The sequence below is a fragment of the Idiotropiscis lumnitzeri genome, chromosome 3, assembly GCF_059441095.1.
Source record: "Idiotropiscis lumnitzeri isolate Australia: NSW breed Sydney's pygmy pipehorse chromosome 3, RoL_Ilum_1.0, whole genome shotgun sequence".
In the NCBI taxonomy this organism is placed as follows: Eukaryota; Metazoa; Chordata; class Actinopteri; order Syngnathiformes; family Syngnathidae; genus Idiotropiscis; species Idiotropiscis lumnitzeri.
Window position 1 is genome coordinate 21,365,963 of NC_142393.1, and position 27,837 is coordinate 21,393,799.

General features: G+C 41.1%; 4 protein-coding genes across 6 annotated transcripts in view; 2 read left to right on the plus strand and 2 right to left on the minus strand.

The window, feature by feature from the left end:
- Positions 1-9,386, plus strand: part of trak2 (trafficking protein, kinesin binding 2) — a 13,763-nt gene extending 4,377 nt beyond the window's left edge. Inside the window, exons 4-17 of one of the 2 annotated variants that reach the window (XM_088289199.1) lie at positions 900-959; positions 1,813-1,889; positions 1,984-2,100; positions 2,745-2,960; positions 3,033-3,111; positions 3,805-3,935; positions 4,284-4,358; positions 4,435-4,572; positions 4,657-4,736; positions 4,987-5,127; positions 5,188-5,486; positions 5,552-5,968; positions 6,142-6,241; positions 7,016-9,386. In XM_088289199.1, coding sequence (XP_088145325.1) covers positions 900-959; positions 1,813-1,889; positions 1,984-2,100; positions 2,745-2,960; positions 3,033-3,111; positions 3,805-3,935; positions 4,284-4,358; positions 4,435-4,572; positions 4,657-4,736; positions 4,987-5,127; positions 5,188-5,486; positions 5,552-5,968; positions 6,142-6,241; positions 7,016-7,733 — 2,648 coding nt within the window. In that variant the 3' untranslated portion in view covers positions 7,734-9,386. The remainder of the gene's footprint in view (positions 1-899; positions 960-1,812; positions 1,890-1,983; positions 2,101-2,744; positions 2,961-3,032; positions 3,112-3,804; positions 3,936-4,283; positions 4,359-4,434; positions 4,573-4,656; positions 4,737-4,986; positions 5,128-5,187; positions 5,487-5,551; positions 5,969-6,141; positions 6,242-7,015) is intronic. The other variant, XM_088289200.1, reaches the window with a different exon arrangement.
- trim25l (tripartite motif containing 25, like) lies at positions 8,449-17,519 on the minus strand. Of its 2 annotated transcripts, none has more exons than XM_088289202.1 (16): positions 16,849-17,519; positions 15,910-16,005; positions 14,986-15,219; positions 14,739-14,898; positions 14,357-14,386; positions 14,224-14,256; positions 14,097-14,147; positions 13,964-14,017; positions 13,835-13,876; positions 13,710-13,775; positions 13,287-13,478; positions 12,757-12,837; positions 12,647-12,682; positions 12,501-12,569; positions 11,490-11,555; positions 8,449-10,251 (listed from the first exon to the last, which is right to left on the minus strand). In XM_088289202.1, exons 1-16 carry the CDS (start codon positions 17,449-17,451, stop codon positions 9,677-9,679), a joined length of 2,388 nt encoding a protein of 795 aa, XP_088145328.1. In that variant the 5' UTR covers positions 17,452-17,519; the 3' UTR covers positions 8,449-9,676. The 2 variants fall into 2 exon arrangements, with proteins under 2 accessions (XP_088145328.1, XP_088145327.1); XM_088289201.1 differs by having other exon boundaries at positions 14,354-14,386.
- Positions 17,520-18,121: 602 nt separating this feature from the next.
- On the plus strand, positions 18,122-21,059 carry nudt15 (nudix (nucleoside diphosphate linked moiety X)-type motif 15). The gene is made up of 3 exons (XM_088289212.1): positions 18,122-18,422; positions 19,752-19,948; positions 20,582-21,059. Exons 1-3 carry the CDS (start codon positions 18,130-18,132, stop codon positions 20,701-20,703), a joined length of 612 nt encoding a protein of 203 aa, XP_088145338.1. The 5' UTR covers positions 18,122-18,129; the 3' UTR covers positions 20,704-21,059.
- Positions 21,060-22,666: 1,607 nt separating this feature from the next.
- On the minus strand, positions 22,667-26,593 carry cpo (carboxypeptidase O). The gene is made up of 9 exons (XM_088291496.1): positions 26,236-26,593; positions 25,874-25,913; positions 25,338-25,439; positions 25,160-25,264; positions 24,960-25,076; positions 23,731-23,824; positions 23,411-23,613; positions 23,237-23,321; positions 22,667-23,019 (listed from the first exon to the last, which is right to left on the minus strand). The coding sequence occupies exons 1-9, from the start codon at positions 26,307-26,309 to the stop codon at positions 22,760-22,762; spliced, it is 1,080 nt and encodes a 359-aa protein (XP_088147622.1). The 5' UTR covers positions 26,310-26,593; the 3' UTR covers positions 22,667-22,759.
- Between the last annotated feature and the right edge of the window lie 1,244 nt (positions 26,594-27,837).

Below are 27,837 nucleotides of genomic sequence, written 5' to 3' on the forward strand. Positions count from 1 at the left end.
TGCATCAGATTGTTGGTTATGACTTTTGAAATGATCTAGCCTGAATTTCACATTCAAGAAGTTGTCAGTCGTCCTTATCATCTGCAGCTATTTTCGTTCTATTTTTGACGGGTGTAGGTCACTCACAGGCTGAGGCCTGACCCAACAACTGACTTTTTAGAATGAATCATTTTAACCAAAAATGATCATGATTGATGATAATATCATTCTTGTTGGCTTTTTTATGCTGCTGATAATTTGACGGAGCATCTTAAAATGACCATATCATTTCATTAGAGAGCAAATCACTTTTTATTCTCAAGAATATTGTACATGGGCACTGAAATTTAGAACAATAAATCAAATACATTATATATATATATATATATTATATTATATATATATATATATTATATATATATATATATATTATATATATATATATTATATATATATATATATATTATAACTGACTCTGGCTCACTTCTCAAAAAATGCACTTAAGCAAATGTTAAACATTTGATTCAGAAGTATTTAGAGTAACTAATATGTTCCTCTCCCTCTCCTCAAAAGGCTGGTCTCACTGGTGCAACCTTATTATTTTTTATTTATTTATTTATTTTTTGAAGTACTATTGAGAAATTAGTGTGCCGAGTTGCCCAAATTGTTCAATAATCTAGTCTATTGATTGAATAGAATTGCGTCTTTTCTTCAAACAGGTAAAAGGCAGAACGGCACACAGCTGGTGACGCACACTCAGGTGCTCAATGTAGACTTAACCAATCAACATGTAGAACTAGCATGTTACCTGGATTTATGGAGTTTCCACTTTCTCTCCGCATTCCCTCACTGTTCTGCTGCAATATTTTTTAGCATTTTTCTCTTCCCCTCCCCCTCTTTTTTTTTTAATCTCTCACTAGCATATCTCTCTTTGGACCCCCCCTCTCATTCACGCTCCGCCTCGCACAACTTCTCCAAAGGTATCTTTCTTGACCTATCTGGTTAACATTAGTGTAAGGTTGGGAACTTGTGTGTGCATCTGCCTTTCTAGTTGCTTCTTGATTTTGTTTTCACAAGTTGTCAATTCAGTCTGGTGCTGTAGTAATTCCGTGTAACGTGTCACAAGATGACCACTCGCAACTACTCTATGATAGACAATCCTACTATGAATGGCTCTTTGACGGAATTTAATTCCTTGATGATGAGGAAAATTAAAATGTTAGTATTGACAAGTTGTTACTCTTAAAGGTGTTATATTTTAGTGACATTTATGCCATGTTCAAGAAAAGTTTGTATTTTGTGTTCTTGACCAATATTTGGGAAATTTGAAACATATTTTTATCTCAATTGGTTGACATAATGGCTTTAGCAATTATCTGCAAGAAGTGGCCCATCCCTAATTTATGGCATAGTGCAGTTATAAGATGATGATTTTTTTAGCTGCATAATGCTGTATCACTCGTTTAAAAGGTTGTTTAATATCATTACTATCCTATACAGCTATTAAAAAAAAAATTCTAAACCTCATTCAGCAGTTTTTAAAACATTGAGTAAAAATTATGTATAATCCAATATTTCACCAAATATACTCTATAAAAATGGAAACATGACCAAATATCACTGAAGTTGACATGTATGTAATTTTTTTCCCCTCAACGGGTGAATTTATGTTGCGTGTGGTCAAAACATTTTTACAAGCTGACATGTTACACAAGTGCGTCTGTTCATCCTTGTGGGATTTCCTGAACGCATGCATTCTACATGCATCATTTACATGACATGTCCGTGTCATTTGCTGGGACGCTCCTCTGAATGATCTCATTGTCTTGTCAGTCCTCAGTTCCGATCGTGTGGAGCAGATGACCAAGACGTACAATGACATTGAAGTGGTCACTCACCTACTGGCCGAGGTTGGTATCGTACCGTGCGCAGTTGTTTTGGTTACAACCCGTGCTCACATCAGATTATTCGCATGATCCTGTGTCTTTTCTTATCACTGGACAGCGCGACAGAGATCTGGAGCTGGCAGCTCGGATTGGACAGTCGCTTCTGCAGAGGAACCACCTGCTGCAAGAGCGCAATGAGGCTGTGGAGGAGCAGCTTGCACAAACCCTCGACCAGGTAGTTTTTAATGCTTTATTAAATACCGTACAAAATATTCTTTTAATTTTGATTCCTTAATATTTCAAAATAACTATCTCGCCAATCACTCAACGTTGAGTCACTCGCTAAACAATTATTACATGCCTGGACACATCACAATCAATGTGAATTTTGTACATGATTTATAGCAGGAATAAAAATCATTCAAAAGCAACAATCAAAATGATATCTACAGTATAAAAAGTCTACACCCTTGTTCGTATGCCATGTTTTTCATATTCATAAAAAAAAACTGTCACCAAGATAAATTACACTTGTTCCACAATGAATGTAAACATGAGATAAATCCGAGAGGGGAGTTAAACTTCACTCTAGGCGTTTCAATCTGCTGGTGATAAACTCTGTTATGTTTGTGCAAAACATCCCTTTTGGAATTATGCCCAAAAAGGTTTCAGTGGAACAGAACACATTTTTTTCAAATGCGTTTTGGATATTTCATTCTGGTCCAAGGTGGAGGAAATCAGTTAACATTTAAAAAATAGCAATGTTAGTATGTCTTATTTACATTCATTAAGGTGCCTAATCATCCCTTGATCAGTCCAGTGTCCTGGGTGCCATATTCTTTTCTGATCCTCTCAATGCCAAACATACTCTATGCCCAGGTTCACCAGCTGCAGCATGAGCTCAGTAAGAAGGATGAGTTGCTGCGCATGGTGGCCAGCACCTCAGAGGATTGTGAGGGAGACGCCAGTGCATCAACCCCACTGAAGCAGCCTCAGTTAGCCGGTGCAAGCGCCACTGCCGCACTTAGCCAGCTGGAGTCAATGCAGTGTAAGCTGCAGGAGCTGGAGGAGGAAAACCTGGCTCTGAGGTCTGAGGTTGGTGAATCCCGACATTGACGCTCGTGTATGACGGAGGGATTGGCATATTAACATTCCAAATTTTCCCAGGCCTGCCAACTGAAAAGGGACACCATCACCTATGAGGAGAAGGAGCAGAAACTTGTGCGCGACTGTGTCAAGGAGCTCCGTGAGTGTTTTTTATTTTCATTTTGTTGTATTTTTTGGTTGAAAGGGATTTCCCATGTTAAAGTCGCATGCCTCCATATGAAAAATGTTGATCAGTTTATGCCATACGGATACATTGGATATTTAGTTTCTCCACATCCCAATTAATGCCAAAAGTATGAGAGAAATTGTCCAGTTTTAAAGAGAACCATTTGCATATTGACTAACATTAAAGTCATGTGCTCATCAAAAGTGACATTTGCTCTTCTGTCAGCCACTGTAACATTGTCCAGTTTAAACATTTGCTCGGACCTACGACATCCATCCGTTTTCTGAACTGCTTATTCTCATGCGGGTTTGTTGTGTATGAGCCAGACTCATGTATAGCAAAATAAAAGTCCAAAAGTCATTGGATAAAAATAGGTATTATTATACGTATTTATTTATTTATTGGTTGTATCATCATTTAGTTACTCCTCTTTGCGCCATGTGAACGTTACATATTAAGAAAAGTAGTAGATGATGAATGATATAGCAAGATCATTTTAAAATATGGCTTTAATCTCATCTGGCAAATTACTCTTTATTGCTTGTTGTTGATTCGTCACACGTCGTCCCAAAAAAAAAAAGAACTGTAACCAGGAAGTTATACACACCAATGACAGCATGAAAATTGTGAAGACAACAACATGCTTTTTGCGCTTGCTCCCCTCAGGTCAGTCCAACAGCCAGATGGTGTCTATGACTGATGAATTGTCTCAGAAGCACGAGGAGCTGGTCAAGCACCAGGAGGAGATCGCCCAGTTGCTCTCCCAAATTGTAGAGCTGCAACATCGGGTGAAGGAGGTGAGGAACTCAGTCCAAAGGTTTATAGCGTCTTGCATATACTGTATATGCTAGGGCTGAATGATTTTAACAAATAATCTAATTGCTATTTTTTCCCCTAAATAATGCAATTGTGATTATTTTTTTTTCGATTTCCTCTTCCCCTGTGTTATTTAACAAACACAAGCAATAAGCAATGTATAACAATACACAGACAACCCCCCAATTGAAGCCTTTGCAAATTGAAAATTGCAATGTGCTACATTGCAATGCCAATTTGAATTTGATTAACTGTTCAGCCCTTATGCGTCCTGTATGGCTTTGATAACTCAGCCAGCAGTCCCCAACATTGTCACTATTGCTTTTAAGCTGGCTTTGGAGAAAGAGGAGCTGAGGATCCATTTACAGGCTTCCAAAGAGGCCCAGAGACAACTCACAGCGGAGGTACCGTGTCAATGCCTCTTCACAGACACATTTTCAAGATGTTTTCATTGAGTGGTAAATTTTTATGCCGATGTAGTTGAACGAGCTGGCCGAGAGGAACGCCGAGTGTGTCGAAATGCTCCACGAGTCCCAGGAGGAGGTCAGGGAGCTACGCAACAAAAACACTTCCCCGTCTGGCATGCGACGGCATCTCTCCTCTGGCCTCTACCCCATGGTGAGAGGACACCCTTTTGAAGAACATTTCTGTATTTATTTATGTTTCAGTTACGATAGACATTATGCTTGTGTGCATGCGCAGGATTCACTGGCTGCGGAGATTGAAGGCACCATGAGGAGAGAGTTATGTGTCGAAGAAGAAACTGCCTTTCAGGACCAAAGGTAAGATGGTCACTGTAATACAATGTCAGACCTGTGTGTTTGTATCTACATGTGTGTTGAAAACTCCCTTTCCACTAACAACCCAGGCTGAAATTAACTCTTGGCCAAAGATTGTGAACATTTCTTCAAAAAAGGGGCTATAAGCTGTTTAGTGACATTGTCATTTACTGTCAGGCAAACAAAACTGTATCATCATGATAGTGTCGTGTACTTTTGTGGTCAGTCATATCTAATGGATCTTCTACCCCAGGATTTCCCAGAAGCGAGTCTTCCAGACTGTCCGCTCCATCAACTCTTCAACATCTCGGCCCCATTCAGCAACGCCGCCAATTCCTGGTTCTGCACGGAACTCTCTGGTGATGACTGCGCAGCCCTTTCCTTCTTCTCAGGGGTAAGACATATAGTAAGGCAATGCAATCAGACAAGATGGATTTGAATTTTGTGTTTGTAGAGATGAGGCGCCATTGGGCCAGCCGGGCTTCCCGGGTGGGAACGACCTCACGAAAGCGTTGCATCGCCTGTCACTTCGACGGCAGAACTTCTTGTCCGAGCACCAGTTCTTCAAGGCAGAGCGGGAGAAAAAGCTGCGGACCCTGGCTGGGGCAGAGACTCACGATGCAGGAAGCGGCTGCAGCTCGCCAATGGGAAGCATGTTCTCCTCCTTTTCCAATCTGTCGGAACTCTCCATTGGCTCCAGCGTCTTCAAGACCTTCCTGCCAGAGAAGCTTCAGATTGTCAAGCCTATGGAAGGTGATCATCGCGAGCTATGACTTGGCCTTGACATTACTGTAACATTTTCACCTTTTTGTCTTCAGGCTCACTGACGCTCCATCATTGGCAGCAGCTTGCCAAACCTCACCTGGCCACCATCCTGGACCCGCACCCTGGAGTTGTCACCAAGGGTTTCCGGCCGCTCGGCCAGGATGCCGTTTACCGGCTGAATGACATGGAGGAAGATGAGGAAGATGAAGCACACAGAGACGGGGAGGCTGGCGTCTTGGAGAAAGGTGCAGCGGAGACAGGAAAAGAGGAAGACGAGGAGGAAGGCGGAATTGTCTTCCAAGTGCGCTGCTCATCTACGCCTGAGGAGAAGAAAGACAGAAAGCTTTCGGGTGCGCCTCTTCCTGCCGCTCCTTTCTCGCCATCCCAGCCGCTGTCCACTCCCGCTGAGGCATCCAGCACATCTCACTCTGCTCCAAATGTTTCCTCAACGACAGTCCAGTCAAGCACAGGTAAACACTATCGGGCAGATGGATCATCACATTTTAAATGAATGCAACACATTTGTCTCTTGACCAGGTACTTTAAATGCTCCGTGGGCCATAAAAAAATGGAACATTGCCCCATCAATCCGAGCAGTTGATGTCTATGTTGGATTTCATTTCAATTTCTTGTTTGTGTGCAGTCCGAAATCCAGTCAAGTGTCAGAGTTCCACTTTCTCCACCTACACTTTCACCACCTGCCGCATCCTGCACCCTTGTGATGTCACACAAGTCACGGAAAGGTCCGTCCGCCTGAACATTTCCATGTACTGTTAAATAGCAAGAAAGCGGTTTAATTCCTAAACAGTATATTTAATATTATGTGTAATCCACTTTAACTATGCACACTTTGAACACATCTTCAATATGGAAAATAAAATAACTTAAATCAATGACAAATGTATTGCACGTAAAAAGTGATAAATATAAAATAGAAATTGGACTTCCAAAGAAACATTTGAACAAAACACTAAAGATGAAATGCTAATGTAATTTTCAATTTTAAATGAAATGGAATTGTACTTAAAAAAAAAAAAAAGCTTAATTCTAGTAGGTACAATTTTAGTTTGTCTAAATGTGAATATTATGTTTACATTAATTATGTGATTCTTTCTCATACCACTAGAGGGAGCTTGATTCTTCTGCTCCTCCTTCTTCTTCTCCTCCTTCTCGCTCCTCCTCCTCCTTCATGAAAAACTTGTTTTACCACAATTGAGATACTTTTCGATGACCTTGAAAAAAAACAACCTGTTTAAACCTGTTGATGCAAAGGGTCATTTAAGTGGATGTCATAAATAGTTGAACTGAAAGACTGCCTGCTTGCGCAGTGGCAGCTTCGAAAGGGACAGGCAGGGAACCAAACTCTGACTGAGCGATCAAAGCACATCTCTTTAACTGAGAATATTGTGCAGTGATAGTACCGCTAGCAAGATTTGAATGTGTCTCAAATGATGTGTGACGTCATACCAAAATGGCCTTTAAGGATGACTTATATGGTGTCTTTTTATACTCTATAGTTCACAGTCATCTGTCAATGTCAACACGCCCAGCTCCATGAGGACAGGACCCAGTACCCCGCTGACGCCTTGCCGACTGAGCCTGGGAGACGCCTTTCCCGTCCGGCGCCCCCCTGTGGCCGCCAGTGGTTTGGCCAAGTTGGTCCTGGAGAGAGGCATTTCTGCACAAGTCTCCACAGAAACCCCGCCTTTATGCGCAGGACCTACGCCCCCGCAGCCCCTTCTTCGACTCCTCCCGGGCACGCCCCCCAACTCACCCTCACACACACCCGGATCCGAGGGCCGCCAGCACTTGGCTGACAATTTCCTGGCGTCGAGGCCGGCCGAGGTGTTTCTGCGAGACGTTTACGGCTTGAACCTGGGCCGCTCCCCGCATCCCGACCTACCCAGTCCCTCCCGGGAGAACTCCACCCGGGGGGTGCTCCCGGACCCGCTTAATGTTAGCCTTCTGGACAGGCTGCATCAAATGGGATTAACCAAGGTCCCACAGGCGTCCGCCACTTTTGTGTCGGCAGGCGGCGGGAGCCTGCTGGATGGTCTGAGGCGCAACCAGAGCCTTCCAGCGATGATCGGCGCACGGACGGGAAAGCAGGCAGGTCGGCCCTTGCCTCCCCCTCACCCCACCTCCCTGGCGCTCCCCCCGCCACCGTGGGGAAATCTCAAACAAAGATGCACAAAAGTCACCTCGAACATCCCGCCACGTTCGGGGGAGTCCTAAACTCCATCATTGCCCCTACAAGTCCAGCTTATGTTGCCTGATCCCTCTCCCGCCTGTTTTTATGACTTGATTCCAAAGCACAACAGATTTGAACTGAATTTTTAAACTGCAGGCTACCTGTTAGCCATGATTCTAGTTTTCAGGCCTTAGCTTTTGTCTTAGTGGGCTTGTGGTACCATGTTGAACGGCTCTGGATATTTTGTAATGGCGGAAGATATACCACATGGACATAATTATCGTGAGAGTGTGTATTGATATGGCGTTACTTAAATGAGAAAAGAAGGTTTTGTGGACGTGAAAGAGAAGAAGGTGTTTCAGGCTATGGTGATTTCAGAAATGATGGTCTCTGTATGTTCATTCATGTTTAACTCCAGACTTGTTCCAAGGGCTTCTTCAGTCGTGGCCTCAATATGAATTTAGGAATTAAAGTACAGGGTGTGCCCCAAAGTATTGGCATCAACTGAAATATGAATGTCTGAGTAACTACGTTTCCTAAGCATCAGGTTCATTATCTTGAAGTCGAGGGAAATAAATCCACACGTCTCCTTCCAACATAGATTTTACTCGTTAAAATTTTAGCTAATTTCCTTGAGAATTGGCTGTTCTTCATCTAGAAATACTGTACTTATCTCTCCAAGTTACTATCATATTGACCAATGTTAAAATATAGTAGTGTGGTAGTGCGTGTGTTCATCAAAAATAAGGTAGAGAGAGGTTTTATTCCTATAAAGTGTATTTATCATTATTATAACATTGTGCACACTTTGAACATTTAATATAGCGATCCCCAAGTACCCCCACCCATGTATCACCTTTGTGAGTCTAGGTACCACAAATTTCGAATCACTATTTTAGACTGCTAAATGATGGGCAGACTTTTTTGGGGACACCCTGTTTTTAGACAGCAAAGGCCTTTTAGAAGAGACATGAGCCTTTGGCAGGTTCATTTTTCGTCATACCCAGCTTCTGACATAAACTCGTGTACAATTTCACAGTCGACCAAAGTCCCCTTTCCAGCATTTTTGGATGCCTACGTGACATTCTCATTTCCAGGTCTTCAAGTCCCAGCATGTTCATGGGAGCTGGTTAAGGTCAGAACCTGACAACGAAAGTTGGGTATTGTGTGTGTGTGTGTGTGTGTGTGGTGTATTATTTTTATTTCATTTCTATTTTTAATTATAAGCTGCCTTACGTAGAAGTCGGAAGTGTTGCTGTCTTGCCTTTTCACCACTGTTTGTGTATTATTTGCATGTTTTATTTTACAGTCCGTCCAGACTCACACTGAGTTACTGCACTTTGATGTTTGTATTTAAAATTAGTTTTTTCTTAGGCTAACCTATTGAGGAAAAATATTTCTTTCACAATATAGTGTAGAATTGTCTTTTTTGTCCAGATCTGGAAGATTACCAAAATCATGCCATTATTTTTTTTTATTTTATGTACTTGCTTTCATGTATTTTAGCTCAAAGATATTTTAACCCGCATAAAATGCTGGTGTGTTTTTAAGACTGAAGGTAGACTGTTTATATCTTGAAGCTTTATGGTAGTTGGATGTCACCTGGTTAAAGCTTATCCTTGCAGAAGTTTCTGTAAGCAACTTATAGCTGTTAATTAGTCACCTGCATTTTTACAATAAAACAATGGAAAAATGAATGTCTCCTATATGTGTGTGCTTTAAAGATTTACACCAATGAATTAATATGAGAAAAAATATACGACGGGCTATAACGTCATGCTACAGCATGAGTTGATGCCAATTTGAACTTTATACCGTGCGGCATTTTAACAACATAACAATCAAATGCAGGGGGTAAGTATGTAATGATGCCCCTGATCAACAGAATATTTAAATTAAATGGTTGGAAGTGTGTTCAATTATAGACACAAATTAAGACCAACAATTTAAAAAAAAAAAACATCTCTTGCTCTATACGGGTCCTCCCTCACATGGGACACAGCTTGATGCTGTCAGAGGTGGAGTTGAACTGTCCAAGTGCAAAGTCCAAACCCACTCCGACTCCACTCCCCACCCCAAAAACAGCATAGAGGGGCTGGGTAAAGTTTGCCCGGAACGTGTGAAGGTGTGTCATGCTCTCGGCCACCCCATAGAACGTCAGCGTTCCTGCGGACAAATCAACAAAGATGCCCATACGGGGGGAGTAGGTGACCGCTATGTCCCTCTTTGCGTTATCGTGCAGCGCTGAGCAGCAAGTGTCGGAGAGCTCCAGCGACCACGACTGGGCGTTGTAGCCGATTCCCGCCCTGGCGTCCGAGCCCTTCCTGCTCAGTGATCCGTACGCCACACCCATGGTCGAACCTCGGCCTCGCCACTCCACTTCCCAATAGGAACGCTGGGAATACAGTGGGGTCCCGCACATGACCTGGGTCCAGCCATCAAAACGTTGGGGGGTCTCCGGATAGGGCGCCATTTGCCCTTGCAAGGTTGCTTTGGTGTTGCCCTCAGTGAGAACCAGGCGACGGTGGGCGCTGTTTGGATCAAGGGTGAAATTCACAGAATCTACAAGAAAGAGAGAAAATAATATGAAGCTATCATTCACACTCAGTTGCTCATTCTTTGTCTGCACAGTGACCCATAATCCATCTTTTTCTCTTCTCTTGTTATGTCCTATTAGACCACAACAAATATAATACAACAAAACACACAGGCATATTTTATATATCCTCTGTGAAGAATGACTAATATTAAAGCCGTACTGAGGAGCTGAGTTTCCATTACAGTATATGTCTCTTTTTAACCAAGTATAATCAGAATGTGCTATTGTTTCCCTCATTTCATAAACCCATTGGATTTTTTTGTTGTTTTCCTTGGGAGGCTGAACAGATGAATGACATTTGACCATTCAGTTTAATAGTGTTGTGAGTTACCGGAACTGGGCGGTCGTTAGTGCTTTAGTCCATTTGTGAGTTCTTGTCAGTATTTCAGTCAGTTCGAGTCACCCAAAAGGGGATTTACCGCACACCTCACACATAGCCAAATAAATAAACAAAACAGTGTTATATACATTTTAGTCCCACAGACTTTCATTATTTCACTGATAACCGGGGTGTGTGTGTGTGTGTGTGTGTTTGTTGCTTTTATTTATTTTTTTCATTTATTTGGCTGTGTGTTTGCTTGTGTGGCGCCTACGTGTGATGTAGAAACTATGTTCTTGACGCCAATTGGCTGTTGCCCACAAGGGCCAGACTGGGCCCATGTGGATTGCCAGAAATACTGACAGGAACTTAATGACCACCTCTTTGAGTTACAAGTGTGATTCTGGAATAAATTATGTACTGTATTTTGCTGTATTTTAACAATTGTTCTACCATTACTAAGGGATCAAAAACAAATGGAATTCTCCAAAAAAAAAAAGAACGTTGTCAAACATCAACGCAACTAGTGGGATAAAAGTAAGTCAAAGTAAGTCACAATACCAGTAATGGCAATTCGACCAATTGAAAGTTATTTAACGTACTGCTGAAAATGTTCAATCTTTTCTACACTTGTACAATATCTCAAGTAACCAAGACAATTTCTTTTAAATTGAGATTTAATACAAAGGTGATGTCAAAAACATGCTGAATTTACAATGCACACGCAAATTCTTCAGCATGGCCAAAGTTGGTTTGAAAAGATATTTTTTTTGTTTTTTTTGTGGTCGAAATGCAATGAATAATGACAAATTATTAAGATTTAGGGTAGTTCTTCAAAATACATGCGAAGTTGATATAATAACAGGTACAAGTGAGACTTACATTGCAGGAACTCCTCTCTTGCCCTCGGTTCTGGAGCCTGGAAGCTGTCAAGGCTGATTTCTCTTACTGATGGCAGTAAAACATAAGAGATAAGCAAAAAATGTCTAGTTGTTGGTGACCACAATGTGGTTAAGTGAATCGTCATTTCTGTACATTTATTTTCCAATTAATCCTGTAGTGCAGTGTCAAAGTTCACACTATGTGATATTACAATGGTTTACAATAATATTGAACTCAATTTACCACTGTCTTGATTTTTTTTCTCATCTCTCCATCTTGATTACTAACTTCCAAAATAAATACAGTATGGCTTCCCTGACATAGTTGTTGCCATTTTGTTTTATCGCAGACATTGGTGTAATGTTTTAGTCACGGGGTTAAGTTTAAGTTGAGAGGCACAACTTGAGTTGAAAGCATAATTGCTACCATTTGACATATTAACTATCGAGAGGAGGAGAGAAAAAATGCTCTGACCAAGAGTAGACCCAAACAAGTCATCTCCTCTTTTTTTTTTTTTTTTTTTTAACGGACTGTGTCACTCAAACCAATACAACACTCTTAACAATAATGTGGGAAAACACAACTGAATATAAAATATACACGGAAAGGTTTTTCTTAATTATTACTTGGTGACGTTTGGTCTTGACAAGTTAGCATAGCGGCTAACACAGCTAGCTTGCATTCTTGAGCCAAAACTTTAACATCAACATGTGATTTGCAACCAACTGTTACTGAAAAATTAATTTACCATTTAAATAGAGTTTACATTTCTGCATTTAATCAAAAATGATTTAGTAATGAATATTTCAGAAAATGTTGCTTTTCTGGTTTCTGCTTGTAACAGGGGTGCGCCAAACACAGCAAAATATGTCAGAAAACATACAAAATATCTCATGAAAAGTGTTTAGTTGATGTTTGTGCTGGAAGTATTGTAATTAGAAATATAATTAAAATGCATTCTATAATTGTGTAATTAACTAATTACAGACATTGCTTTGTCATTTCACTCACTTGCAGGGAAAGCAGGATTGTTATTAGTGGCAGTGGGGCCGGGTGAGTCCAAGAACAGACCAGGATTAACTGTAATGATAAAATGGGATTCAGAGGGATTCCATTCAAGTGATGAAAATAGATTTTGGCAAGCCATGGTATCTTACCTTCCATTGGTGTTTCAGACACAGCTGGCATCCCCCCTGTTAAACAGGAACATGATTAGAATGTGACAACATTGCATCAGCGAGAGTAAGAGAAGTCTGAGCTCACGTACCTGCAAACGGTGTGGTGGTTACGGGTGTGTTGCCACGACGGGACCGGAAAATGCTGCTGATCGATGACATGCGACTGAAAGCTGATCAAACAAGAGTGAAAAACGTGTTTTGTTAAATCATGTGTGCTTTTCAAGTCAGAAATCAAAATATCATGAAAAATATCACCCTGCAAATGTATATATGTATATATATATATATATATATATATATATATATATATATATATATATATATAATTATTTTATTTTTTTTCAAATTAAAACATTGAAAGAGTAGCACATCATAAGAATTATCGTAAATACGATAAGCATCAGGGACAAAAGTTAGACTGAAGTCAGAGAGCACCTTGGCACAGGTGTGAAATCTGCACCTGCAAAGCTATATTTTGAAAAGATGTATTTCATAATTTCATTGAGATGCTATTCTTGTCCTGTGTCAAAATTGATCTGAACATATTATGAATACAATATAAATGTAAGGTATGTCTGGGTTTTGGCAGTTTCATAAGACAACAAAATCATTTTTGTACCTCCAGACGATGCTGGCACAAGAGCAGGAGTCTGGGTAGGGTTCGGGCTCACTGGGGCGGGAGTGGCAGTAGTTGGGCCACCCTGATTGTGACTGGACCTGCTCCACAGAGACGGGGATTCTCTCCTGCTTGGAGTCGGACTGGCCGTCGGGCTGGGTCTGGGGCTGGGTCTGAGGTTGGGCTCCCGCCGTGCTGTTTACAACAATAATAAAAATAGTAAATAAATAGGAAAATGTGGATCCAATTGTGACAACAGTTGAGAACCACTGTTTTGAATTACATCAACCATTAATGATTCTGAAGGCACTGGAAAGTTTAGATTGACACATTAAAGCTGAAAATTGACTGGTCAAAAATGAGCTAAGATCCACACTTGATACAAATGAAGACAATAGACTGAATGAATAACAATTTTACACCCACCTGTACTTGACCCTCTTTCATCTCGCCGTCTTCTGTCCCATAGCCTGGGTGACCTCTGAGGGACCTCTGCAACAGAAAGGAGGCATGATCCACCACGGCGACATGATTAGGTTTTCAAGACTCACCTTGTGACGTGTCTCTGCTCCTCACATCTTGACCTCGAAAGCCTACAATGAAGTTTGTTTCAGATGTGAACACTTTGAAGTACTTTTTGCCGCTCACACACAAACAGCGTGTTTGGCGAATGTCATTACCCAGTCCTCGCCTGTCTGTACTTCGCGATGTAACGGAAATAGTTGGTGTTGAGCCTGCAGAGTCATTCTGGTATTATTTTCTGAATTGTGATGATGATCTTTGAACATGGACAGAAAAAGATGAAGGGCATACTTGCTGAACGGTTGTTTGCGTTCGAGTTGCGTGATCCCAGAGCAGAAAATACTGGAGAGGGAAAAAGTGGATTTTGGTCATTGAAAATTTCTTGTCGTTGTTATTTAACATGCAGAACAAAGCTCACATTTAAAGAGGCCACCTCTCTGATTGCGGATGGCTGAATGACAAAAAAAAATACAACACAGAAACTATTAGTTCTCTCAAAATTGTGATTTTTATAGCAGTAGTTTCAAATTAGAAGATTATATTCTTACCACCTCCCAGTGTGAATAACGTTGTTTCATTGACTGCAAAACGGAAAGACAAACGATAGCTGTGGTTATTCTGGTTTCCTCTCACTTTCCCAGAACACACATTTAAAAAAATGGATGGACGTCAATAAAATAAATAACTAAAATGTCAAAGTTGATTTCAATTTCCATTCAACAGTTAAAACTTTGAATGCAGTATATAATCATAATAATCATGTGCATCCATTCTCACTCTGTCTCTCTCACTCTCTCATATTTAAATTAAATGTCTCTATTTAACTGAAAAGTCATGTTTCATGTATAAACCCCATTATTTCAGATAGCATTCACATTTCAATGAAATAGTCACATTTGAAATATTTCCTTCAAATTCGTCTTTAATCCAGACCTTTTTTGGTGATCTTGCCCAGCTCCACGTTGCACAAGTTCTCCACTTGCTCCCGAAGGTCTAGAATGGCATCCCGCACAGTGTCAAAAGAAGCGTCATGGTTGACCTGCACGGCCGGAAGGTCTCCCGACTCAAGTGGACTGCACATGCTGTCATACATCTGATAGGAATTGTAAGGCTCCTAATTAAATGTGGCCTTTCAAAGCAGAGAACATCACCTTGGGCGGAAAGGAAGTGAACCTCAAACCTGCAGGTAGTAAATGTGGTCCTCGCTTTGAGCCAGGTCCTTCATCTGCGCCTCCCTCCTCTTTAGTTCCTTGATCTCTGCCTCCAGACTATCAGTCACCTCCTGGGCTTGTTCCATCTTTTCCCGGCCGGTCTCATCCAGCACCTCCTCAATCAGTTCCTGGAGTCTCTCCACCGAGCGCTGGAGCTCCATCAGCACTTTCTCGGAGTCGCTGTGAACGCGCTCTGCAGAACGCTGTACGTGCAGCAGGAATTGGTCTCAGTACACGCGTGCTGGATGCCCCAGCAGTTACACAATCATATTGGGGGCAATTTAAGGGTCTATAGGCTAGTGATTCATACATTAGAATTTAAACATTCACACTGTCGATGAATAAAGGAAAACAAAAAAAAATGATGATTGATGATTCAATTAAAATGTGACCCCTAACTGATTTTTGAAATGGAGTGAATGTAGTAAATACAGTAACCCCCCCCTCTTTTGTGGGGGCTATGTTCCAGACCTCCGCTGCAATAAGTGAAATCCACAATATAGAAACAAATACTTGGTATGATTTTCCCTCCAAGATAGAAATTTATATAAATCAATGTACGTGATTACTCATGCTAAAAAATGTTGATTAAAAAATGCGCCTGCATTGCTTTTAGTAGGGATAAAATGCAGGATGGCAAAGAATTGAGACATTCAATAATCTCTTCCTAGACACTTCAGAAAAAGTGAGGCAGGTTTGAAAATACTTGCTGTTTTCATTCTTTTTCTGTCAAGTTGACAGTGCTAAACACGTGACCTAGTGACTGGAAGTGCAAATACACCCAAAGTAAACCACAAAATTGAGGTAAAGCAGGCCAAGAAAAATAGTCAAAACCGAAACCCAGATTGCGGGGGCGGATGGGGCCAGGCAGGGTTAACTGTTCCATTTCTTACCTTCATCCCATCCATCATCTTCTTCATGTCTTTCAGCTCCTGTTGTCTGTCTTTGAGCTTCTTCTGATTTTCCGCCTGCATTTCGGACAGCGATTTCTGCAGTCGAGAGAAAAGGACAACCAGTGACATCAATCAGACGCCGCAAAAAAAACCCGCCAGAAGCTGAGTGTGATAAATGAACAGGAATGTCGTTAGGAATGTCTTCAACCTGGCTGGTGACTCTGCAAAAGCCTGACAGTCCGAAGCTTGGGGGGGGTCGCATACTATTTTTCAATTATTGCGTTGCATCATTTGAAAAAATGCTCACCAATAGTATGGGCAATGACATGCCAGTAAAGCAAACATCCAAAACCAGTTAGTCTTGCCTACATTTGCTCCAGCCAATTGACGGTGGTGAAACAAATCTGACATGATTCCTGTGCAATCGATGTATTATTCCAGGAATAGATTTCTGTTGAGAACAAAAGTTACATTTATAGAAAATACAAAGTGTCTTAAAAAGGTGTAATATATATAAAGTTGTATTTTTTATTTCCTTCTCTTTTAAACTTTGCCTTTAATATTAAATGTTTATCTTGATTTTATTCTGGTAAGATTTCATCTTATTTTCCAGACAAAATATATAATTGATATATCTTGTGATTTTTTTTTTGTTTAAAAAATAGGACTATCTTCTCATAATATTACTTTAACCACTTGATAATATGACTTTATCATTGTAACATTGTGACATTTTTCTAAAAAAAAAAAAAAAAAAAAAAAAAAAAAAAAGCAAAAAGGGCTTTTTGGTTTAATTCATATGACATTTAGGGGTGCGCATGAAGGTTACGTTTATTTGGCATTTTGTTCTGACCAGTCAGGGCTGCCCTAATCCTCTTTGAAGAAACAATTCTAATCAAGAAATGTCATTCCCGATCTTAACGATTCAGCCTCACTCACCTCTTTCTCCATGCGTTCAGCCTTGGTGGAGACGCTCTCGTGACCTTTGTGCTGGTTACTTGTGCACAGCCAACAGATGAACACCTTACACTGGCGACAGAAGAACTCCTGCAAGTACTTGTGCTGGGAGCAGATCTTCTCAGCCAAGTTACCGGTCGGCACTATCAACTCGTGTTCTTTGAGGGCTTTGGTGGTCTGGTGAGGTTTCAGGTGGTTGTCGCAGTACGAACTCATACACACCAGACAGGTTTTGACCGCTGCCCTTCGCTCTCCTTGGCACAGGTCGCACTGCACTGCCGAGGAGGACAGACTATTTTGCCTTTTTAGTTTCATGCTTCTAGAGACCTCAGATCTTGGGATTCCTCTGCGCAGCTGCTCCACAGCTTCGGCCAGCATGGTGTTTCGGGAAAGCGAAGGCCGCGGACAGAAAGTTTGACGGCACTGAGGGCAACTGTAGACACAATTGGGATCATCCTTGGTCCAGTAGTCCTTAATACAGGCCATGCAGTAGCTGTGCCCGCAGGGGATGGTGACCGGATCGTTTGGGAGATCCAGACACACGGGGCAGTTAAACTGCTCTTCTGTCCACAGTTTATCACCCATGGTCCAACAAGCAATTAAAAAGGCTGAAAGTGTGGCAGTGGAAGGCACAACGATTGAAATCAGGGAGTGACAGGAGGAAATATCAAGTCGGTTAGAAAGGCGAGAGCAGGGAGGGGCGTGAGCCACCAGGCAGGTTGAGCGGGTGTCGTGGAAATACTTCTATATGAAGAAGGGAGTGAATCCTTTTATTGTGTCAGTGACCCCGACAGACATATTTGCGAGACTGATTAGTTAAAACATGTAACTCGGTATCACTGGAAATCACTGTTGCGCATACATTATCATTGGAATGTAAATTTCAGATTGAAATGTCCGTATGATGAATTTCAGAGATTTGTTTCTAAATGAGGTGGTTATAGGATATTTTATTCCTTTTCCTATTCAAGAAAATAAGCCAATCGAAAAGGTGTCGAATAAGGTGATAGCTTGTCAAACATACGTTTTTTTTACATGACAAATCACATTTCAGCAAAAAAGGAAAAAAGATCATTGACCACAACACGCCAACAAAGTTCACCAGCAACATATTTCATAAGAACTTTTGATTTTTAATTTGTTCAAATTGGCTAGGCTTTTTTACAACACTCTTCTGTAGTGCGTCAAATTGAAAAGACATTTATTCACATAAACTAGTTTAACCCTTATAGGTCATATGTGAAGCCGACAGTAATTACGGCCATGACGCGTTTGCCAATGCGAGCAAAGCAGGAAGTACTGAGGGGTGACTCCTCTTGCATTTCGCCGGTAGCTTCTTTCCGGTGTTTCGTCTTGTGTTTACCACGTTTTAAATTGTTTTATTGCGCTAAGCAGAAACGGTGTCAGATGTCAGATAACGCTGCGAGACGTCCCGGGGTTGGAGTGGGTGTACTGGTCACAGACTCGGCTCATTCAGGCTGTGTTCTCCTCGGAAAAAGGAAAAGTGTGATGGGAAATGGGAAGTACCAACTTCCTGGCGGGCACCTGGAGTTTGGGTACGTATTAATGGAACGGTGCGAGTAAAAAAAAAATTGGAAATACTAGCTGTATTCTATAAACTAGGATTATACGAAATCTGTGAAATATTTGTGTTCACACCTTTGACTCTCCCCTTTTTCTGTTGGTGTTTATTGCGAGAGGTAAACACAATTTATAAAAATAATGATTTCGACACTTTAAAAAAATGCTACATTGTTTACCATACTGTAGCTGGTATGGTTCACTTGTAATGAGGATTTTTAAATATATAATGTGGACTTTTTTTTTTATGAAATGTTTTGACTCTCTGGTGGGAGATGTCTACCATTGATCCATATTTTTATCAAAAAGACTTTGTTTTTTTTTAGCGTGGATATTGCATGTGCTGTCCAAATTCACATGAAGCCTGTCCAAATTCGTCAAGGTTTATGTGGTCCATCAAGGCAACATAAGACAACATAACTTTTGATTGCGTCGAAGGGCCCAGCCTGCGAAGTGTCTTTCAAAATTTTGAAAGTACCGTGCAGTCGAGTCACAGCAGAAGTGATGTCATGCAGCCGTAAATGCTGCCTTCTTCGGAGGACGCAGCTTTTGAATTCAGTCACTTATAATCATCGGGTTAATGGATAGTTATAAATAATAAATATCTGACCAGCGGACCAATTGCGGGCCTTGGAAAAAAAAATATATTTTTTTTTATCTGTTCCATTTAGGAACAGCATAGGTAAAAACCAAACCAAGGCTACATCATTCAGGATTAAAATTAATTGTTATGTCTCATTGGTTGGGTTTACATGACCCATGTGTTTCGTGACGAGTGTTAGTTAAATGTCTTATTGCTTGTACAATGCATACCGACTCGTGATGGCCAATGTTTGTGCAACAGCTATGATCAATTCTTCCTTTTTCTCACACAGCTTCAAAATAGTTTTTTTTTTTACTCATAGACATGCCCCTTGTTTAGATATGTTACGCCTCTGACTTATATGTAATGTATAAACATTCCCGAATCAAAAACTGCGTATTCAGTGCTATGTTTTTGTCTGTTTGACTAATCAGTATTATACACCTGGGCAATAAAACACATCTGTGAGTTACATGTACCAATGCTTTTATTTACATGCTTAATGAATGGGTTCATACAGAAGCTGCTATCATCTTGGTTGTGTGTTCCTGAAAATAAATGCTGAACATTGATCTATTGTCTCATACTTGTTGTCAATCCTAAAATGTCCTCAGACGACAGTAACAACTACTGTTCCTATTTTGGAGGGCCGTGTATATATAAATGGTGGTTTGAGGAGTGCACAGATGACCTCCACTGAAGTGACTTTGTTCTTGTCCAGGGAGACATGGGAGCAGTGTGCTCAAAGGGAGGTGTTGGAGGAAGCTGGCCTCCATTTGGTGAACGTCCACTTTGCCTCGGTGGTGAATTCCATCAGACTGGAGGAGCAATATCACTATGTTGATATTATTATGCAAGGAGAATTGGACAAGGAGCGATCCAAAGAGCCCCAGAACTTGGAACCTGACAAAAATGAGGGTGTGTAATGAAATATTCAGCAATAACAACCTCACAAGTTGGTCCTCTATTTGCTACAATGATTACCATGTCATTATGGCACGGAAAAGTCGTTCCCAAATTGCCACAAATTTGAAACCAGACAATCATTGAATGTTTCTGGCATGTGCAATATGCATAAAACAGGGCAGTATTTCTTGAGGGTCGGCAAAGCATCCCAGTAAAAATGCTACGTGAAATGGTTTTCTGCTGTCATCATAACATGTAAATAATTTGCCTTTGTATGGGGAATTCGCAGACAATTGAGGTACTATTAGGATAAGGGTTCTTCAAGGATTTGGCTAATAAACGTTTAAGGGAGAGGTTATCGAATTCCCAGCGAGTTTGATGTGTTTGCTGTTTCAAGTAGTCTGTTTGGGGAAGGAGCTTAGGTTAGTTCATTGTTGGTGGAAAGAGACTGACAGCAGGTGGTGCATACATTGAATTATCCATAATGCCTTTCAATGGAAGATGAATTAAGTTTCCGTCAACTGAAGAATTTAGTCTAACTTCTGTTCAATAAATTAAAATCAGCACTTGTGTCAACTTAGTGTATGTCAATCTCCCACGGCAAATGTTAATTGGAGTAACTTTCCTATTTCTATCCTATGCCAGGATGGACATGGACACACTGGGACAAGTTTCCTCCTGAAGACCAGCTGTTTTTGCCACTGGCTCATCTGAGACAACAAGGATACCATCCCTTCACTAGCACAAAAGCAGAAACCTTGAAGTAACTGCAACCCACCCAGTCCAAAAATTCTTGTGCTTTGCAACGCCATGTTGTGTTTTACTCTGTAGTTGCAAAGTGTACTAGGGTACATAAGAAGCTACACATGGGGTCTTTATTTTCATCCAGACAGATGTGTGCATTTTTCCATTTGACATTCAGGCGTTCACATGAACAATACACACCCCAAAATTTTGGGGTGTCAATACATTCATATACAAACGATGGTTTGCATCCGAACCTGTGTTTTGTGACTCTTGAATTGTAAGCGTAAATGCTACTGTCACCCACTGGCACTTGTTTTTCCTTCAACGCGGTTTGCTATCATGCTGTGGTGCAATTAAATGAAATTTAAATATCTTATTCAGACCCTTATGTCCATTTGTCAACATCACATGATAGTTGTGACACCAACCACCATCAAGGGTCGTGACCGAAAGAACAAGCGGCCTAAATGAGTGTGTCCGGACACTTAGAGATAGGGTGAGAAGCTCGGTCATCTGACTCGGAGTCGAGCCGCTGCTTCTCCACGTTGAGAGGAGCCAGATGAGGTAGCCTGGGTATCTGATTATCACTCCCGGAAGAGATTTCAGATTTCTTGGGAATTTTAGCTGTTCAGGTTTCATCCCGTCTGGGCAATCCTAGCCACAAAAATGTTCACAAACAACATCCAGTTATGAAAAAACGACAAGTGACTCACTTTTCCAGCATTGCAGCTCCGGCCAGTGAAAGCAAACTCACAAGAGCGACTCCCACATCACCGATTGCTGTTATTTCGTGGAGAGTTCTTGCTTGTAAACTTTAGGACCTGCACTTCCTTTTTTTGCTGTAGATAGCATAAAATCAGATAAACACGCACCTTTGCCTCAGTTGCAGATGTTGAACTTTGGGTTGTTGTCACTTGCTTTCAATTGTTATTTGGTTTTCAAAATAAGATGAAATGATTTTTGACTACTATAATAATCTTCCTGTACACAGGAAAAAAGTATAAATATCACAAACGTATATAATAAGATTTTGAATTTAGTATTGATATTCATTGCCAAGTGTAAGGATGGCGAGGCATTTGGTGGAGGTGGCAGCTGCCACTTCTTGCCAACCTACAAAACTGCCCACGGGGTCCACCATCAGCTGCCCACCAATGTTCCTTTCCAGGATCCCAAATATTCCCGTGACGTCGTCATCAGCCCCGTTTCCTTCGTCAACATGTCCATTACGATATCCACCAATCCAGTGGCTCGTCGCCTGAGATGCTCAGAGCTAATTGGTCTAGCTCCTTCCACAATTTAGTTTTCTCTTCTAGTTCATATCCTACCTGTGGGTAATAACCACTAAATACGTTAAACCTGTCTCAATCCATGTCAAGTTTCAGCCTATCACTCAATCCGACACATTCTTAACTAATGCTTCCTGATAACCCCTGCTACTAATATAACTTGAAACCCCATCATGTTCACATTTGGGCACCCCAAGATTTGTATTTTCATTGATTTATTTTCCACCCAACATTTTTCACATATTTTTTGTTTGCTCTGAATTTTTTTTTTTGACCCACCATTCTCAAACACAATAGCAAAAACTTTGAATGAACGGGCAATTATTTTCTCTTCTGAGTCAAACAGTTCTTTTGCTTTGTAATGCTGCTTTGTGTTTTAATCTGTAAAGCATCCATCCATCCATCCATCCTCTGAACCACTTCTCTCGAGGTTTATGGGTGTACTATATGAGATCTTTATTTTCATTCAGACAGATGCATTTCCTCATGTCTCTTGATGCTCACCAGCAGCACAAAAAATATTTCCTGTGTATGACTGGATAGCGAGGAGTCACATGAACAATATGTACAACAATTTTTTTTGGTGTCAAAACATTCATATACAAACACTTGTCAGCTTCAAAACCTGGGTTTCATATGACTCTTGAAATTCAAGCATTGGCGTGGACGCCACTGGCACGTGTTTTTCCACTAGGATGGTTTGGTTTTATGTTGTGGTTGCAATATGCAATGTGCAATGAAATTAATGTAAATATCTTATTCTGACTGTTCTGTCCATTTGACAACATCACATGATAGTTGTGACTCCTACCGCCATCAACACAGTCCAAAGCGTTGGCGAGGTTGGTACCACGGCGCCATTAAAGACCTTGTTGTGGGCATAGGTGATGATGTGGAGGGCGCCTTTGTACGCCTCCTCACAGCTGGGCTGGATTTGATCCTCAGGGAGCTCGAAGCCGTAATTCCCGTCATCTCTCAATTCAAATGTGTAGGAGAAGGGGATTTCTTGAAACCGAGCCCAATCTCTGGAGGAACCGGAGTTGGGATCTATTGAAAATTGGACGCACATTAGCAAACAGCATTTCAACCATTCATCAGTTTATCCTCCGTCCCTACTGGCATCTCAGTCTTCAATGAACCTAACACACCCAAACTCCAAAGACCCACATGCAGATACCAACCCGATTTTTTTTTTTTTTTCATTGAGGCAGCAGTGCTGACGTATAAGAACAGTTCCTTGGTGATATGTCATGTGTTCACTTACATAAAATGTCTGGTGAGGTCCCGACTTTGTAGATCTTCCCATGGACCTTCTTAATGGCCTCGGCGGCACCCATACCAACTTCCATCTAAAGAACCGGAGAGCGACATCTTTTTTTTTTCAATTTGACCTAATATCTAATCACAGCAAGAAGTCGGGAGATGCACATTTACATACAAGTTCCTTGTAGTTGGTGGCGGTGAAATTAGGATGTCCGTAGGGAACTAGAAGCAGCTGGCCATAGGAGTGGATGGTGAGGAAACACAGAAAGTCTTCTTTCCTGCTTCCTACAAAGTACCTAACAGCCTGTGTTTCAGGTTCAGACTCAGGAGCTCTGCCACAGAAAATCTGTTGGCAGCAGTCATATGACACCCCAACCGCTTTGAAGAGAATTAGAATCATATAAATATAGGATCCGTTACCTCATCCAGTCAAACTCGTCTAAAATAGTGTGTGACATTGCCACTCAAATTATCGTTATGACGAGAAACACTCACTGCCCCAATTGGCGTTGAAGTTGCGGTTAAGATCAGTTCCGGAGCAGTTGCAGCCCGCAGGTCCTGGTGATCTGTTCTTCCTCCAGAGACGGGTCTAAATGGGTCAGATTGGACGGTTTTAGCAAGATTGTTGTTGTTGTATTGCTAATGCTGGTTGGCAGGCTGGAGTTGATCCCGAAAGATTTGGGGTATTCACTGAACCAAATATAAATGAAATAAACGCTCGTACAAAACCAAGTAAAGCAAGAAATGTTGTGGAACGGGTACTGTACATACAGTAAGTGATTGACCAGTCAAACTGACTAAGATATTTCGCAAAGATTTTACACTATTAAAAATCATTGACACAAGGTCAAACAATTCCTTTCAAGGGAGTGTGTGAACGCATTTGAAAAGGTCTACATTCATGTTATTCATTTTTGTACTACTCGCCTCGGCCGCAAATTGAATTTAGAATGGTATTTGTTCTACCGTATTTTCCGGACTATTAGGTGCACCTGTATATAAGCCACAGCAACTCTTTTGGGGTGAAAAACAAAGAAACAAACAAAAAAACGATATACAAGCCGCACCAGGCTATAAGCTGCAGTTTTCTGTGTTGAAGAAAATGGGTTGTTTACTGCACGTACAGAACACTTTTGTACTGAGAGTGCACATAAAGGTACATAAACAGATTGTTAAAACGGTGCCTTTTATCACGACAGCAACATTGCTAATTAAAACACAACAGTCCTAAGAGAAAAAAAATCTAGATTTATTCAGTGTATTTTCTGAACTATAGAGCGCCCCTACTGGTGGAAGAAAAATCCACAGAAAAGCCGCACCGTTGTATTAGTCGCATGGTTCAAAATCTAGGAAAAAAGTAGCGGCTTATAGTCCGGAAAATACTGTAGTTTTTTTTTTTTATGTTCTATGTTCCTTTTTTTTTCTCACCTCATCTTTTCATTGCATTTCCCATTTTACTCACGCAAAGAATGGAATGTTTGACTCTCGAGGAAATGAGCTCATTAAATTCTCTAATTAGATACTTCTGACTTCATCCCTTTACGACTATTTTCACACTAACGCTATGCTATGTTTTGTTGAATATACTAATCCTCAATTTTTTTCATTCTTATTTAAGGATAAGAAGTTGACTTTTAGTTTTTTACAAGAGGTTGTTTTGTACTTCATTCAGGGACTGGACACAAGTTTTCTGAGTCATTATCCAAATGAAACGTAACACTGACCGTGTTGTCTTTCCACGAATAGATGTAACCATCCACGTTGAGCACCGGGGTGACATAAAAGTCCATGTTTCTGATCATCTTTGCCATTTTAGGGTCTGTCTTGTACGTCTGCAAGATCTGAAATGAAAAGATCACGACCTGAGTCTTTGCTCATTGAATGTTACTGTCCGTCAATGCATGTTTGGATAGGACACGATTACCTGGCTGACAAAGTACTGACAGAAGGCCGGAGCAATCCATTCCCTCGCATGAATACCGCAGTCCATCCAGATAGCTTTCTTCTTCGCTCCAGTGTCCACACCAATCTGCAAAGCAAACAGGACTACTTATATTTGGGTCGCGCTATGACTTGCAATTTAGCGTTAAACATTTGGTTACCTTGAGCAAGCTAATTGTCCGCAGCTCGTAGGACTTTCCATAATCTACTCTGGTCACAATATCAGGATATTCCTTTGCAAGATGAGCCATCCATTCGGAGATCTGTTGGATTAAAAACCTTTAACTCATTCCCTCCCATTGACGGGAATATACGTCAAAAAGTCCATTCATTTTAAAGGCAAATACGTTATTTTTTAAAAAACAAATTGGGCGTACTACATATCTCTGAGAAATCAATTCAATTATTGTTCATCAAGTGGTTGCAAAAATTGAAATCATATGTAAGTAGACCATCGACTTAAAAAAACATCTTGAGCCAGACGACTTTATTTTGTGCAATCACTTGACTTATTTAAAAGTAGTACATTTTTTTCAGTGTATGTGGTCTGTGATCTGTGCTGAAATCAGATTTCTTGTCATTTTTGTGGTTCCGATTTAATCAAATCAGGGCCGATGCAAACTGAACATGACAAAAATCTGATTTGCCTCAGAGTCAGGCAATCTTTGCATGTGCGTGCGTGCGTGCATACCCTTACCTCTGACATGGGATGGTATTTGTAGTAGTTGTACTCTGGTCTGTTACACACACCAGGCAGGATTAGGGAACATTCTTACATACTAGCTCCATTTTAGAAAAACATACAAATGTGCTGTAATATATTTAACGCCAGACATTGCTCATTGTATTTCAGCAACAATTGTGATTTGCAGACAAATGTATTTGCCATCACAATAACAAGATAGCCAATTCATTGTATAAATACAAGTTGGGATGATATTAACATTACTGGACCTTGGATCTAGAATTGATAAAGAAAGAGTACAATGATACAATCCGAGCCTCAGAAATGTTCGTAAAAAAAACATCCAGTTGAGGAAAAAACAACAAATGACTCACTTTTCCAGCATTGCAGCGCCGGCCATTGAAATCAGAGCCACCAGAGCGACTCCCGCATGTCTGATTGCTGTCATTTCGAAGATTGTTCTTGGGTGTGTTAATGATGTGCCGCCCCTTTCATCCTTTGTAGCCTCAGAATAAAATCTTCACTTCTTCCACACTGTCAGACGAGACAGGTTGTGTGCAGTTATTCCTCTGTCAATACAGAAATTCTGGTTTGCTGATCCTGAAAATAGTTGGACGCGATACTACTGCTGCGTAGTACCACTCTGCCAACAGGGTGTAAACTTTAGGACCTGCACTTCCTTTTATACTGTAGCGGAAAACCAGATAACGACACACCTTTGCTTAAGCTGCAGTTGTGTTATCATTATTATGCTGGTCATGTGGCAACTGACTTTAATGCCCAGTTAATTTGTAATCAAATTTGAAGGCTACTTGATAATCCATCAGAATAAATAATTATTAATACTGTGACAATAGATAGTAATCGGTACCCATTTAGCTATTCATTTTCTTTAGCGTTTGTCCTCATCAGGTTTGCGAGTGAGCTGGAGGCCGTTCCAGGTGACGGAGGGCGATTATTTTTATTATTTAAGGATGAAAGACACTTGGCATCAAGACACCCTAGGGCGCGGTTTGATGATCGACTTTGTAGTACCATTGGATTTGCGGCCACAAATTTTGGACACTCGGATGAATAGTGGGGCGGAGCTGTCAACTGATCACCACCTAGTGGCGTGTCGGTCGAAATGATTTTCCTCTGCGGGGCGTCCTGGATCTCCCTTAGAGATAGGGTGAGAAGCTTGGTCACCCGAGAGAGTTGAGCCGCTGCTTCTCCGTGTTGAGAGGAGCCAGGTGAGGTGGCTCGGGCATCTGATTAGGATGCCTCCTGGACGCCTCCCTGGTGGGGTGTTCCGGGCACGTCCCCCCTGGCAGGAGCCCCAGAGGACAACCCAGGACACGCTGGAGAGTCTCCCAGATGGCCTGGGAACGCCAAGACAATATAACAAAGGATTTACAAGAAGTAAAGGTCAGTATACAATTCACACAGAAGGAAGTTGATGACATTAAAACAAATCTAACTAAGCAAACAGAACATTGTAAATCTAGAAGCTATGTGACAGTCTACTTGTAAGAGCTTTACGCAATAACCAAGTGGGAAAAAAATTGTTCCCACCAGACGCGTAGTCTGTTTCTCATACACTGCAAAATAAATATCAATATTTTCATTGAACTCATTCACTACCAGCCGAGTAAAAAAAAAAAAAAAAAAGGATCTTTGACATTTTAAGCCGTCAATGGCAGTAATAATCATTTTATGAGCATGAAGATTCAATATATTTCAGAAAATCACTGCTCTGCAATTTGCAATCACCATAACAGCAGCGAGGGTGAATTAAAAAGAAAAAAACATGTAATGAATTACTCTCCCCATCTGTAGTTTGAATTCACGCGCTGCGTGTATCCTGTATCAAGGCGTTTCATAGGGCAGAGAGTTTGGCAGCGAGTGACTCGGTCGTATCCGTCGCCTTTGAAGGCCTTATCGTGGGCGTAGGCGACCATGTGCTGGGCTCCGCAATAGGCCTCCTCACATGTGGG